We start from the raw sequence: 12,595 nt of genomic DNA on the forward strand, positions 1-12,595 counted from the left end.
TATGGGTCAAAGTATTTGGTGAGTACATTTCTAACTCTTCTGGCTTCAGTCTCGTTGCCATCTGTTCTGAAATTGTTAGGTTGCATTCAAGAAAATGATGAAATGGCACGCGGCTGTCTGACAGCATTTTCAGATTTCTCCGGTTACCCCATCCACACTGATCTGCCCAAGTGGCATTTTCAAAATTACACACCCTGGAGATTGTTTCGGAAAAGCTACGGTTTAGGGGGATGAAAACACCGGTTTAGTGTGGACTGAGGGTAAAAACGAAGAGAAAAAGCTTCGGTTATGGATTTATCTAGTGTAGTGCGGACGTAGCCTGAGAGATCCCAGTGACTGGAGTTTGTAGTGGGAATATCATTAGTTCAGTGAGAATCTTCTCATCACCAGCCTAGCAAGATCTTGGTTCCTGTTTGAATAGTTTTTTTTATTTTTTTTCATTTATTGAGATATAGCATGGAATAGGTCCTCCCAGTCCTTCAAGACACACTGCCCAGCAATCTCTCAATTTAATCTAAGCCTAACTACTGGACAATTTACAATGGCCAGCTAAATCAGCCAGTACATCTTTGGCCTGTGGGAGCAAGCTGGAGAACCCAGAGGAAACTCATGTGGTCATGGGGAGAACATACAAACTCCTTATAGGCAGCACTGGTTTTGTGATGAGGATTTCTGCCAAATGAATTGTACAGGCAATGAACATAATCTACTGTGACATGTTCCCAGAGGTCCTTGTGACTTTATGTGCAGACATCGCCCAAATGATTTTGTTTTATTGTTTTATTTATTGAGCTACAACACAGAATAAGCCCTTTCTGGCCCCTCGAGCCAGGCCGCCCAGCAATGTTCTGATTTAATCCTAGCCTAATCACGAGACAATTTACAATGACCAATAAACCTGCCAACCAGTATGTCTTTGGACTGTTGGAAGAAACTGGAGCACCTGGAGGAAACCCACACGGCCATGGGGAGAATGTACAAACTTGGCCAGGCCCTTCCTTGGCGATGTTGGGGACAGGAAGAACATCGGTATGTGATGGCTGACTGCTCAGCATGATCTGTGTGCTCTGACCATCACTGATGTCCGTTATCAGATCGGGCTCTACCTCCCAGATGCTTCTCTTCTCTGCTTCCCCAGTTTAATGCGCAGTGAATTGATCTCAGCCCTGTCATCGTTCCATTGCAGTGACTGTTTCTTGGTGACCTCCCAGTGTTCCTCAGTGTGGGCTGCACCAGATAGCACTAATTTGCTGACTTCCTCAGGTAATATGTACTCACCAATTTTAATGATCCATGATTGGTTTTAAATATTCATTCTTATTGCTGTCTGTGACAGATGGGCACTTTTCAATCCGCCGATGGACAGTATTTTTTGGAACCTCTCCTGAATCCAGATGGAGACCAGTATGAAGATGAGCACAATAAACCCCATCTCATTTACCAACATGAACCACTGGATAATAACCTCCTGAGGAAACCTTCTCATCCTTGTGCATCTTTAGGTAAGCAAGGAATAATTTGATACACCTTAACTTAAGAAGAAATGTATGAATTTCATGTTATTTCTCTAATTTTTCTACATTTGGACAGTTGGGGGTTGCCTGGTCACTCTGTATCCTTGCTAATGTGGTCATGTTGCCTTCTATCTGAATATATGAAGGGGCTGCTCCTCAAGTTCTGGCTGTACTTCAGCCTCCAGCTCCTGATCTTTGGTCATGCTTTGGGAAGGTAATGGTAGAGGGGGGAAATCCCCTCGTTCGTTTGCTCTTGGGCCTGGCCAAAGTGGCCATTCACATGTCCAGGCAGGAGGGCATTTGAAGATCCTGCCCAAGCTGATTGCCTTCCTCTCTTCTAGGGTTACATACACACCCGTGTGTCCCTGGAGAAGGAGCACACTGTGGCTATGGGTAGAGAGGGGAATTTCCAGCAATGGTAGACACTACAGGACCTGAAATACACTCTGGATAGAGATGATCATGTTAGAATTTGAAACTATGAACAATGTGTCATGGAGCACTGCATCATAGAAATAGGCCCTTTGGCCCATCTAGTCTGTGCCATACTCTTATTCTGCCTAGTCCCATTGACTTGCACCTGGACCATTGCCCTCCATATCTCTCCTACCCATGTACTTATCCAAACTTCTCTTAAATGTTCCAGTCCAACCTGCAACTATTACTTCTGCTGCAGCTCATTCCACACTTGCACAACCTGCTGTTTGAAGATGTTGGCTCTCATATTCCCTTGAAATATTTCAACTACCTCTCATAACCTCTCATTCTAGTCCCACCCCAACTCAGTGGAAAAAGCCTGCTTGCATTTACCCTATCTATACCACTCATGATTTCGCATACCTCTATGAAATCTTCCTCTCTTTCTCCAATGCTCCATGGAGTAAAGTCCAAACCTATTCAATACTTCCCTCTAACTCCAGTTCAGCTCCTGGCAACACCCTTGTAAAGTGCAAATCTCCTGGTCAGTCTGCTCCTGGGCCTGGCCAAGGTTGTCATTCATGGATCATGACAGGAGGGGAGTTGAGGGTTCTGCACAAACCGACTGGGGTAACGTCCATGCCCATGTGTTCCTGGAGAAGGTGCATGCAATATGCACGGGTACAATGGGAGATTTCCAGAACTGGTGGGTGAAACAGGACCTTGGGTACCTTCTGGTTAGAGATTGTCAGGTTGTAATTTGATACTGTAAATAGATTGTATCATGAAGCACTGTATTATTGTAATCCTGTGATACTGCAATCACTGAATAGACCTCGTATGGGAAAGGAAGAATGTGGGCATGTTTAGTCACTTTTCACTTTGGAGTCACTCTTGTGAGCAAGCAGAAGGAGCTGCTGATTAAGGGTCAGCCTTGGAGACTTCAAAGACTTCCTGACTGAGACATTGGTTGAGTTCTGTGCTCCCAGCCGATTACAGACTGAGGAGCTCCATCTTTGCAATGTAATTACTCAGAGACTTCACGGTTTGATTCAGTGGGATTGCCTACAATTTCAGAGGTGGCGAACCTATGACATATGTGGTGTGCCCAAGATGCCACATGCAAAACTTTTGCTGGCATGTGGCATGCAGTGCCATCCCTCAATTCTTTAAGCACCACCTATAATAAAAAGGTATGTAAAGGTCAACTTTACTGCCAAATGATGCAGTGAATGATTTTTTTTTACAACTCGAGAGCAGTGAGATGTTTTCACATGTCATACCAGCTAGATGGCTGCAAATATGTCTCGTTGGATGATAGGTTTTGAAATTCCCTCAGATCTGGTACACGGTAAACTGCTACAATAACAATACTATTTAAAAATGATGTTATTTTTCAACTATCTTTTTAAAAGATTCACATTAGTAATTTTTGAACAGGTTTTCTTAGATGAATCATTTGTTTCATTCTGTCTCTATTATAATTTGATCAATAATAAAATAATCAATATACATAAATAAGCAACAGGACTGAAGTTCTTCATTAAAAATGTCAATAATTACTATTACTAATTCATTAATCAATGATAATCCCTGCTCAAATTTACCATGGCATATGAGAGAATTTTCTTAGAAAATGATCACCAATTTGGGCACACACCTCTTAAAAAGGTTTGCTAGTGCTGGCCCACACCTCACTCTGCAATTGTTATGCCCAGTATATAAAGGTCTCCCTGTCACACATAACGTTAAGAATATATATCAGTGGTATTCTGAGTGTGGGTGATTTATTAAAATAAATGCTGGCTTCTGTATGAATAGCATATGAGTCTTGCTTCTTGCAAAGTGTTTGATCCCATGTCCCAAGCTGTGTCTTGGCATCAGAGGACAATATGTAACATTGGTTATCTCAGATAGACTTACAGGTGGCTTGGACGCAGGTGAGATTTTCTCTTCAGAGAGAGATCACAGACCTATGTAACAATTGACCAGTCTTTTAAATTTAATCTACTAGCAGATTACACTGAGCAAATACAGATTATTTTTGGCAGTAATTTATTGATTTTGGCTCTGAAATTGTGCTAACCTGCAAATGCTGAGTTATGCGTTTTGATGTATATTCTGTTTGACTGTAAACATGACTCACAAGTATATATCTAAATGGGTTTTGAATGGGATTGTGGTGAAACCACACTGAGCAACGCTTCAGATGTTGGTGCCACTGCTTCAAAAATCATCCTTTGATCCTGTACTTGGAAGCAGTCACCATGGAGTTTCCACATTCTTCCTGTGACTGTGAGGGCTTTTACTGGGCACTATGGTTCCCTCCTCTTTTCAAAGATGTAATGGTAAGTTAAACACTTATCACAAATCACTTCTTCATGTAGTTAGTTGGGAGAAGAATCAAAAGAAATGTGAAGGAAAGTGGAAGAAAGTAGATTACAGGGATACCAGAAGAGGGTAATGGGACTGATGAGATTGCTTTGGTGGAACCAGTATGGAGCCAAATGGGCTGAATGGCCTCAAGTATTGTTATTTAGTAGGACATTTGTGAATGCTACAATGAACAATATATTTTAATCAAAATATTTTGCTGTTGGAGTTTGTTTAATTAGTATTAAGTACAGTTGTGTTTTAGTTGTAAATGTCAAATACCCTCCCTGAGTATACAGTACTGTGCAAAAGTTGTAGGCACATACAGTATGTACAGCTAGGGTGCTTAAGACTTCAGTACTCTAATATTGCACTGTACTGCTGCTGCAAAACAAAAACAAATTTCGTGACACATGTGAGTGATGTAGCCTACTGAATGCTGAAAGGACTAGATAGGGTAGATGTGGAGAGGTTGTTTCATCTGGTGGGGATATCCAGAACTAGAAGGCACAGCCTCAAAATTGAAGGGATGACCTTTTAGAAGAAAGGTAAGGAGGAATTTTTTTTTAGCCAGAGAGTAGTAAATCTGTGGAATGCTCTGCCACAGTCTGTGGGTATATTTAAGGCGGAAGTAAAAAGTTTCCTGATCAGTCAGGGCATCAAAGGATATGGCGAGAAGGCAGGTGTATGGGGTTGAGTGGGATCTGGGATCTGCCATGATGGAATGGTGGAGAAGATTCGATGGACAGAATGACCTAATTCTGCTCCTATGTCATGGTCTTATGATAAACCTTATTCTGATATAGGCCTCTATTCTAGATTGAGAGTGGGAAGGGGTAGAGGGAGGGAAACTATGGTTGGTAGAAGGAGAAGAGAAAGAGGAGGAAGAGAGGAGGGAGCAGAAAGCTCCTGAGAGACTTTCTGTAATGATGAATAAATCAATTGTTTGGAATCAAATGTCCTTGCATGGCGTCTCAGGGCTGGGTGTGTCTGCAACCTGCCAGCCCCTGACCCTGGCACTCCTTCTCTGCCACAGTCCCACACTCTTCCTGTGGCACTCCATCCTCACCATTCCTAAAATCCTTTGCTCCCACCAGATTTACATATTTGCTCGCTGCTCCACGTTGATAAATACTGTACTGTTGAAAGGTCTCAGGCACACTGGCTATATATATACACACACACCTAAGTCTTTTGCCAGTACTGTACATGAGGAAACATTAGAATAAGCATACAAAAAAGCATATGCAAATGAGTGATGTGTTTTTGTAGTTATATTTCAAATGAGAACAATTTAGGTACCTTCAGGCAGGATAACAAAAATCTGCCAATCTGGATTTCACCAAACGTAGAATATCATTCATATTAAAACTGAGCATACTGGTCACCTTCTATGTGCAATGATTCTTTGCCCCTTTGTGAGCACCGAGAAATGAACACTGTAGAAAGTTTACAGCAACCTTGCTGACTGAAGTGATCAGTATAAATTGTAAAAGTAGTCAGACAATCTCTGAAACTTCTGATGGAGAAGGCATGATGGTATCGGGGAAAGAATGAATGGCAATTTGTGAGTTGCCAATGAAACAATTGCATGGAAGCATTGAACTTGGACTGAGATCAAAGACTGTCAGCACTTTCAAGAGCAACTATGGAGAAAAACCGGCAATGTGCTTTGCCAGGACAGGAAAGTGTGGAAAAACTATCCAACAAACTATGGTAAGTGTCTTCTCTTTGATATTGTGAAATAATTTTACATTTCAGATCAATAGATACAAAGTTATGTCTGTGTTATCTGAGCAAACTGTGACTCATTGTTAACAATATAAAATTCTATGCAGTTGTGAAGAATCCAAAACACATAATTATAATGATGTCTTTTTAAATTGGTTAGTTTCTTCAACTTACAGTGACTTGAAAGATTCAAAGGTCCAAATTAATGTCAGAGAAATATATACATTATACATCCTGAAATGTTTTTTCTTTGCAAACATCCACGAAAACAGAGAAGTGCCCCAGAGAATGAACAACAGTTAAATATGAGTCCCTCCCCAGCTCCCCCTCCCATGCATAAGTGGCAGCAAGCAATGATCCCTCCTCCCCCCACCAGCAAAAAAAATTGTGCATCGATACCATCACCAAGCCCAAGCATGTGGTAAACAATATCAAGGACACAGACCAAAGTTATCCCAAAGGCTTCGCATTCATCCGACACTCGACAAACCATAGGTTCTCTCTCTCCCTGGCAAGGGCGAGGGAGGTGTCGCCCATTTTCACAGCGAGTGGGAGACATAACAACAACCTGCTGGTTTACAATGTTAAATGGCTGTTTTGTCACTTTTTTCAACTTGTGAACTTATTTGGTTTTGGAACAAATACTGAACTGCAAGCAGTAAGAGGGCCAATAAAAAATTGCATCAAACACATGAGTCAAAAACATCAAATAATGTCTCCATGCACAAGGAATGTGTAAAGCCAACTAATGAAACTAGAACATAGAACATTACAACATAGTACAGGCCCTTCGGCCCAAATTGTTGTGCTAACCATTCAAACCTTGGCAATATCAAACTGACCCTATCCTTCTACATAGTTCTCCATTTTCCTACCATCCATGTGCCTACTTAAGAGTTTCTTAAATGCCGTTATGTATCTCCAATACCACCACCTGTGGCAGGATGCTCCAGTCATTCACAACTCTCTGTGTAAAGACATTATCTCAGCCATCCCCTCTATACTTTCTTCCAATCACCTTAAAATTATGCCCCATTGTATCAACCAATTCCACCCTGGGAAAATGTCTGTCTATCCACTCGACCTATGCCTTTTAAGCTAGTCTGCAGAAATCATTTGAGTGAGTGGGGAAATGTACTGATTCAACTTTCAGGGCAGTGGTATGATTGCAGCTACAAACTACTGGACTTAAGATGGAACACTTCATGTTCCACACATTAGGTTCCTGATCTGCTGCAGCAGGTCTGATCGTAAGGTAAATCTGTCTGCACATTTCAAATGATAGTTGTAGTCATCTATTCTTGAATCTTACATCCCAAAAACAAGCAGTGTAGCCCATCTTGGCCAAACTATCCATGATAACTATCACTTTAATCCCATTTGCCCACATTAGGCCCATATCCATTGAAAGACCATAAGGCATTTGGTCCATCAAATCTGTTCTGCCATTCCATCACGTCCGAGGCTGGTCATGGCTAGAATGAACTTCTGCCTCAGTAAGGAAATGGACCCACCGCAATTTGCCTGTCACCAAAATAAGCCTACTGCAGACAAATCTCAATATCATTTCACACGACCTTCGATCACCTGGACAATACAATCATTTTTGTCAAGATATTCTTCATTGACAATACCTCAGCATTTAACCCCGTCATTCCTACATTCCCACTCAAAAAGCTACTGCCCCTGGGCCTCTGTACTTCCTTCTGCCATTGGATCCTTGACTTCCTGACTGGACCACAATCTGTAATAACATCTCCTCTTCACTGACAATCAGCACTGGTGCCCCTCAGGGGTGTGTGCTTAGCCCACTGTTGTACTCTCTCTGTACCCATGACTCTGCAGTTAGGCATAGCTCAAAAACCGCCAATAAATTTGCTGATGATACCACCATTGTTGGTAGAATGGTAGATGGAGATGAGAGGGTGTACAAGAGTGAAATATACCAGCTAGTTGAGTGGTGTCGCAGCAGCAACCTTGCACTCAAAGTCAGTAAGACGAAAGAGTTGATTGTGGACTTTGGCAAGGATAAGACAAGAGAACACAAACCATCCTTATAGAGGGATCGGAAGTGGAGAGCGGAGCAATTTCAAAATCCTAGGTGTCAATATCTCTGAGGATCTAGCCTTGGCCCGACATATCAATGCAGCTATAAAGAAGGCAAGATAGCGACTATATTTCATTAGGAGTTTGAGGAGATTTGGTTTGTCACCGAAAACACTCAAAAACTTCTACAGATGTGCTGTGGAGAGCATTTTAATAGGCTGCATCACCATCTGGTATGGGTGTGGGGTGCTGTTACTACACAGGATCAAAAGAAGCTGCAGAAAGTTGTAAAATTAGTCATCTCCATCATACTAACCAGCACTGTATCTAAGACATCTTCAATGAGCAGGGCCTCAGAAAGGTGATGTCCATAACCTCTCTTCTCATTGTTACCATCAGGAAGGAAGTACAGAAGCCTGAAGGCACACACGCAGTGATTCAGGAATAGCTTCTTCCCCTCTGCCATCCGATTTATAAATGGACATTGAACCTTGAACACTGCCTCACATTTTTATTATTTCTGTTTTTGCACTACTATTTTTAATTTAACTTTTATATATACACTTACTATAATTCTTTAAAAAATATTTATCATTATTGTATTATACTGCTGTCACTAAGTTAATGAAGTTCAGGACACATGACTGTGATATTAAACCTGATTCTGATTGTGATTTATTGTCTCTCTCTACCCCATTCCTGCCTTCTCACCATAACATTTGACACCCTTACTAATCAAGAACCTATTAGCCTCTGCTTTAAATATACCTAACATCTGTGGCAAGGAATTCCACAGTTTTACCACTGTCTGACTGAAGAAATTTCTCCTAACCTCTGTTTTAAATGAATACCCTTCTATTCTCATCCCAGACTCCCATCATAGGAAACATCTTCTCCTTAACCTCTAGGCCTTCCAATAACACCCCACCCCCAACTGCATGAAAAATACTCTCTGAATGTGGCTACACAGGGTAATAGAGTGGTAAAGAAGGCATGCAACATATTTGCTTTTCTTAAGCATAGAACTGAGCTTGAGTCAAGAAGTTATCGTCCATCTCTGGTTAGGCTGCATCTGGAGAACTGCATTTAATTCTGGTCATCACATTATAGAAAGGATGTGAAGACTATGGAAAGGGTGAAGAAGGATATTGACTGGATTAGAGGGCTACCAGGATGCTGAATGGATTAAAAGGGCTCCAGAATGCTGACTGCATTAGAAGGTTGGACAAACTTTGGTTGTCTTCTCTTGAGTGGCAAAGGTTTATAAGATTAAGAGAGACAAAGAGTAGGCAGCCAATATATTTTTTGCTCCTAGGGTTGAAATGTCTAATACCAAAGGGTGTGCATTTAAGATGAGAAGAGGTAATTTCAAAGGAGATTTTCAGGGCAAGTTTTCTTACGCAGTTAGTGGTGGGCACCTAGAATGTGCTGCCTGGGGTGGTGAGGGAGGCAAATATAATAGGGGAATTCAAGAGGCTCTTCAATAGGCAATGGAAGGATATGGACATTGTATATGCAGAAGATATTAGCTTAGTTGCAAGTTTGATTACTAATTTAATTAGTTTGGTACAACATTGTGCTCTTTACTATAGGGTACTGTTCTATGAATATCCTATCTATGCACCCCATTTATCTCCTTAGCTCCTATGTTCCAGTGAAAATAATCACAAGCTATCCAATGTCTCCTTATGATTAGAATTCTCCATTCCAGGGAGCAACCTTTTGAATCCCTTCTGCACTCTCTCCATTGTTACTACACCCTTCCTATAGTCTGGTTTCCATACATGTATGTAATACTTCAAGTGTGATCTAACCAATGTTTTGAACAGCTTCAGCATGGCATGCCAGCTCCTCAGGCCTATCAAAGCAAGTTTTCTTTACAACCATATCTATTTGTGATGGCACTTACAAAAAAATTATGAATCTGTATTCCCAGATCCCTCTTTTCTACCACACTCCTCAGTGGTCTACCACTCACCGTGTAAGACCCATCCTGTTTGATCCTCCCAAAGTGCAACATCTCACACTTGTCTGCATTAAACTTCATCTGCAGTTTTTCAGCCCCATTTGACCAGCTGGTCCTGATCCTGCTGCAAGTTTTGATAGTCTTCCTCGCTTTCTATTACACCTCCAATCTTTGTTTCATCGCAAATTTGCCAACCCAATTTACCGCATTATCATCCAGGTCATTGATGCAGGTGACAAACAACAATGGACCCAGCACCGATTAGTACAGCACAGCACTAGTCACAAGCCTCCAGTCAGAGAGGCAAGTATCTACAACCACACTTTGGCTTCTTCTATAATGCCAATGTCTAATCCAGCTTACTACCTTATCCAGAAAGGCAAGCGACTGAGCTTTCTTGACCAATACCCCATGTGGGACCTTACCAAAGGCCTTACTAAAGACCATGTAGACAACATCCACTGCCTTGCCTTCATCAACTTGCCTGGTAACTTCCTCAAAAAACTCTATAAGATTGGTTAGACATGACTTCCACACATTAAAGCCATATTGACTATCACTAATCAGTGCCTATCTATCCAAATACTTATATATATGGTGCATTAGAATACCTTGCAATAACTTCCCCACCACTGATGCCAGGCTCACCAGTCACAATAATTTCCTGGTTGATTCTTAAATAACAGAACAATATTAGCTATCCTCCAATTCTCTGGAACTTCACCGGTGGCTTAGTACACTTTAAATATCTGTACTAGTGCCCCTCCAGTTTCTGCACCAGCCTTCCACAGGGTCCAAGGGAACACAGTATCTGGCCCTGGGGATTTATCCATCCTAATCTGCCTCAAGACAGCAAGCACCTCCCCCTCTGCAATCTGTGTAGGGTCTATTATGTCACTGCAGCATTGCCTCACACCTATAGACTGAGTAAATACCAACAAAAAATCCATTTAAGATCTCCCCCATCTCTTTCAGCTTCACACATAAATGAACACTCTGATCTTCCAGAGGACCAAATTTGTTCCTTGCTGTCCTTTTGCTCTTAATATATATCAGTAGAAGTCTGAGGATTCTCTTTTGCCTTGTCTGCTAGAGCAACCTCTTGTCTTCTTTTAGCTCTCCAGATTTCATTCTTAAGTTTTCTTGCATGTCCTATACTTCACAACGGCCTCATTTGTTCTTGCCTGCCTGCACCTGCTCCTTCTTCTTCACCAGCACCTCAACGTTTCTTGAAAACCAAATTTCCCTAAACTGTTGTGCTTGCCTTCTATTTTGACAGGAACATGCAAACACTACTCTCAAAATTTCACATTTGAAGGCCTCCTATTTACCAAGTACACCCTTACCAAAAAGCAACCTGTCCCTATCCACACTTGTCAGATCCTTTCTGATACCATCGGAATTAGCCTTACTCCAATTTAGAATCTCAACCTGAGGACCAGACCTATCTTTTTCCAAAATATCCTTGAAACTAATGGCATTATGATCATTAGTTACGTTGAAGTTCTATAAGACATTGGGGAAGCCTATTTTCGAGTATTGTGTGCAGTTTTGGTCACCTACCTTCAAGAAAGATGTAACAAGATTGAAAGAGTGCAAAGAAAATTCACAACTATGTTGCCGAGTTTGGAAGGCCTGAGTCAAAAAGGGGTTAGGACTTTATTCTTTGGAACGTTCAAAGATTCAGGGGACATTGTTAGAAGTATACAAAATTATGAAGGGTACAGATAGGGTAAATGCAAGCAGGCTTTTTCCATTGAGGTTGGATGTCACTACAACTAGGGGTTGTGGGTTAAGAGTGAACGGTACAGTGGTTAAGGGGAAAATTTCTTCACCCAGAGGGTCATGAAAATATGGAATGAGCTGCCAGTGCAAGTGGTGGATGTGAGCTTGATTTGAACATTTAAGAGAAGTTTAGATAGGTACATAGATGGGAAGGGTGTGCAGGTCGATAGGACTAGGCAGTTTATTAAATGGTTCAGAGTGAACTGGATGGGCCAAAGGGCCTGTTCTATGTAATATTTTTCTATGGCTCTAGATGCAAAGTATTCCCCTACATAAACTTCTGTCACTTACCCTGTCTCATTCCCTACTGGGAGATCTAGTATCACAAATCCAATGTGACATTGAACTTGTTGCAAAGGCAGTCTAATCTTTTGCAGGAGTTTGGAAAATTGCTATGACAATGAAATGCATGGATTCTCCAACAATCATGCCACAGGAAATGTTTTGGGATAAACTGATCTACTCACAAATCTTGAGCAGATATCCCTGACAATATCTTGTATCCATTTAGTTACAAGGAATGGAATGTGAAGTTGGGGGAGATGCACCACAAGCTACTGATGCTCAGGCTCTGCGCGTAGGCACAGCTGACAGTGAACATTTTGTGCTGAGAGTAGGGGACAATCTGATGAGCATCTGTAGCTGTGTTTCAGAGGGTTTTCTACTGAATGTCTCTGCTGATCACATACAGCAATAAACTAGAAACCAATCCATAGGGACTGGCAATTCTTCCACACCACACAAAAAGAGAGTTTTGTCAACT

General features: G+C 41.5%; 1 protein-coding gene across 1 annotated transcript in view; it reads left to right on the forward strand.

Moving 5' to 3' along the window:
* The window catches only part of LOC132397663 (A disintegrin and metalloproteinase with thrombospondin motifs 20-like), a 517,254-nt gene that overhangs the window by 45,746 nt on the left and 458,913 nt on the right, over positions 1–12,595 (forward strand). The window contains exon 3 of the mRNA XM_059976430.1: positions 1,337–1,502. Within this exon, the coding sequence (XP_059832413.1) occupies positions 1,337–1,502 (166 nt within the window). The remainder of the gene's footprint in view (positions 1–1,336; positions 1,503–12,595) is intronic.

Source organism: Hypanus sabinus, chromosome 8, assembly GCF_030144855.1.
Source record: "Hypanus sabinus isolate sHypSab1 chromosome 8, sHypSab1.hap1, whole genome shotgun sequence".
Classification (NCBI taxonomy): domain Eukaryota; kingdom Metazoa; phylum Chordata; class Chondrichthyes; order Myliobatiformes; family Dasyatidae; genus Hypanus; species Hypanus sabinus.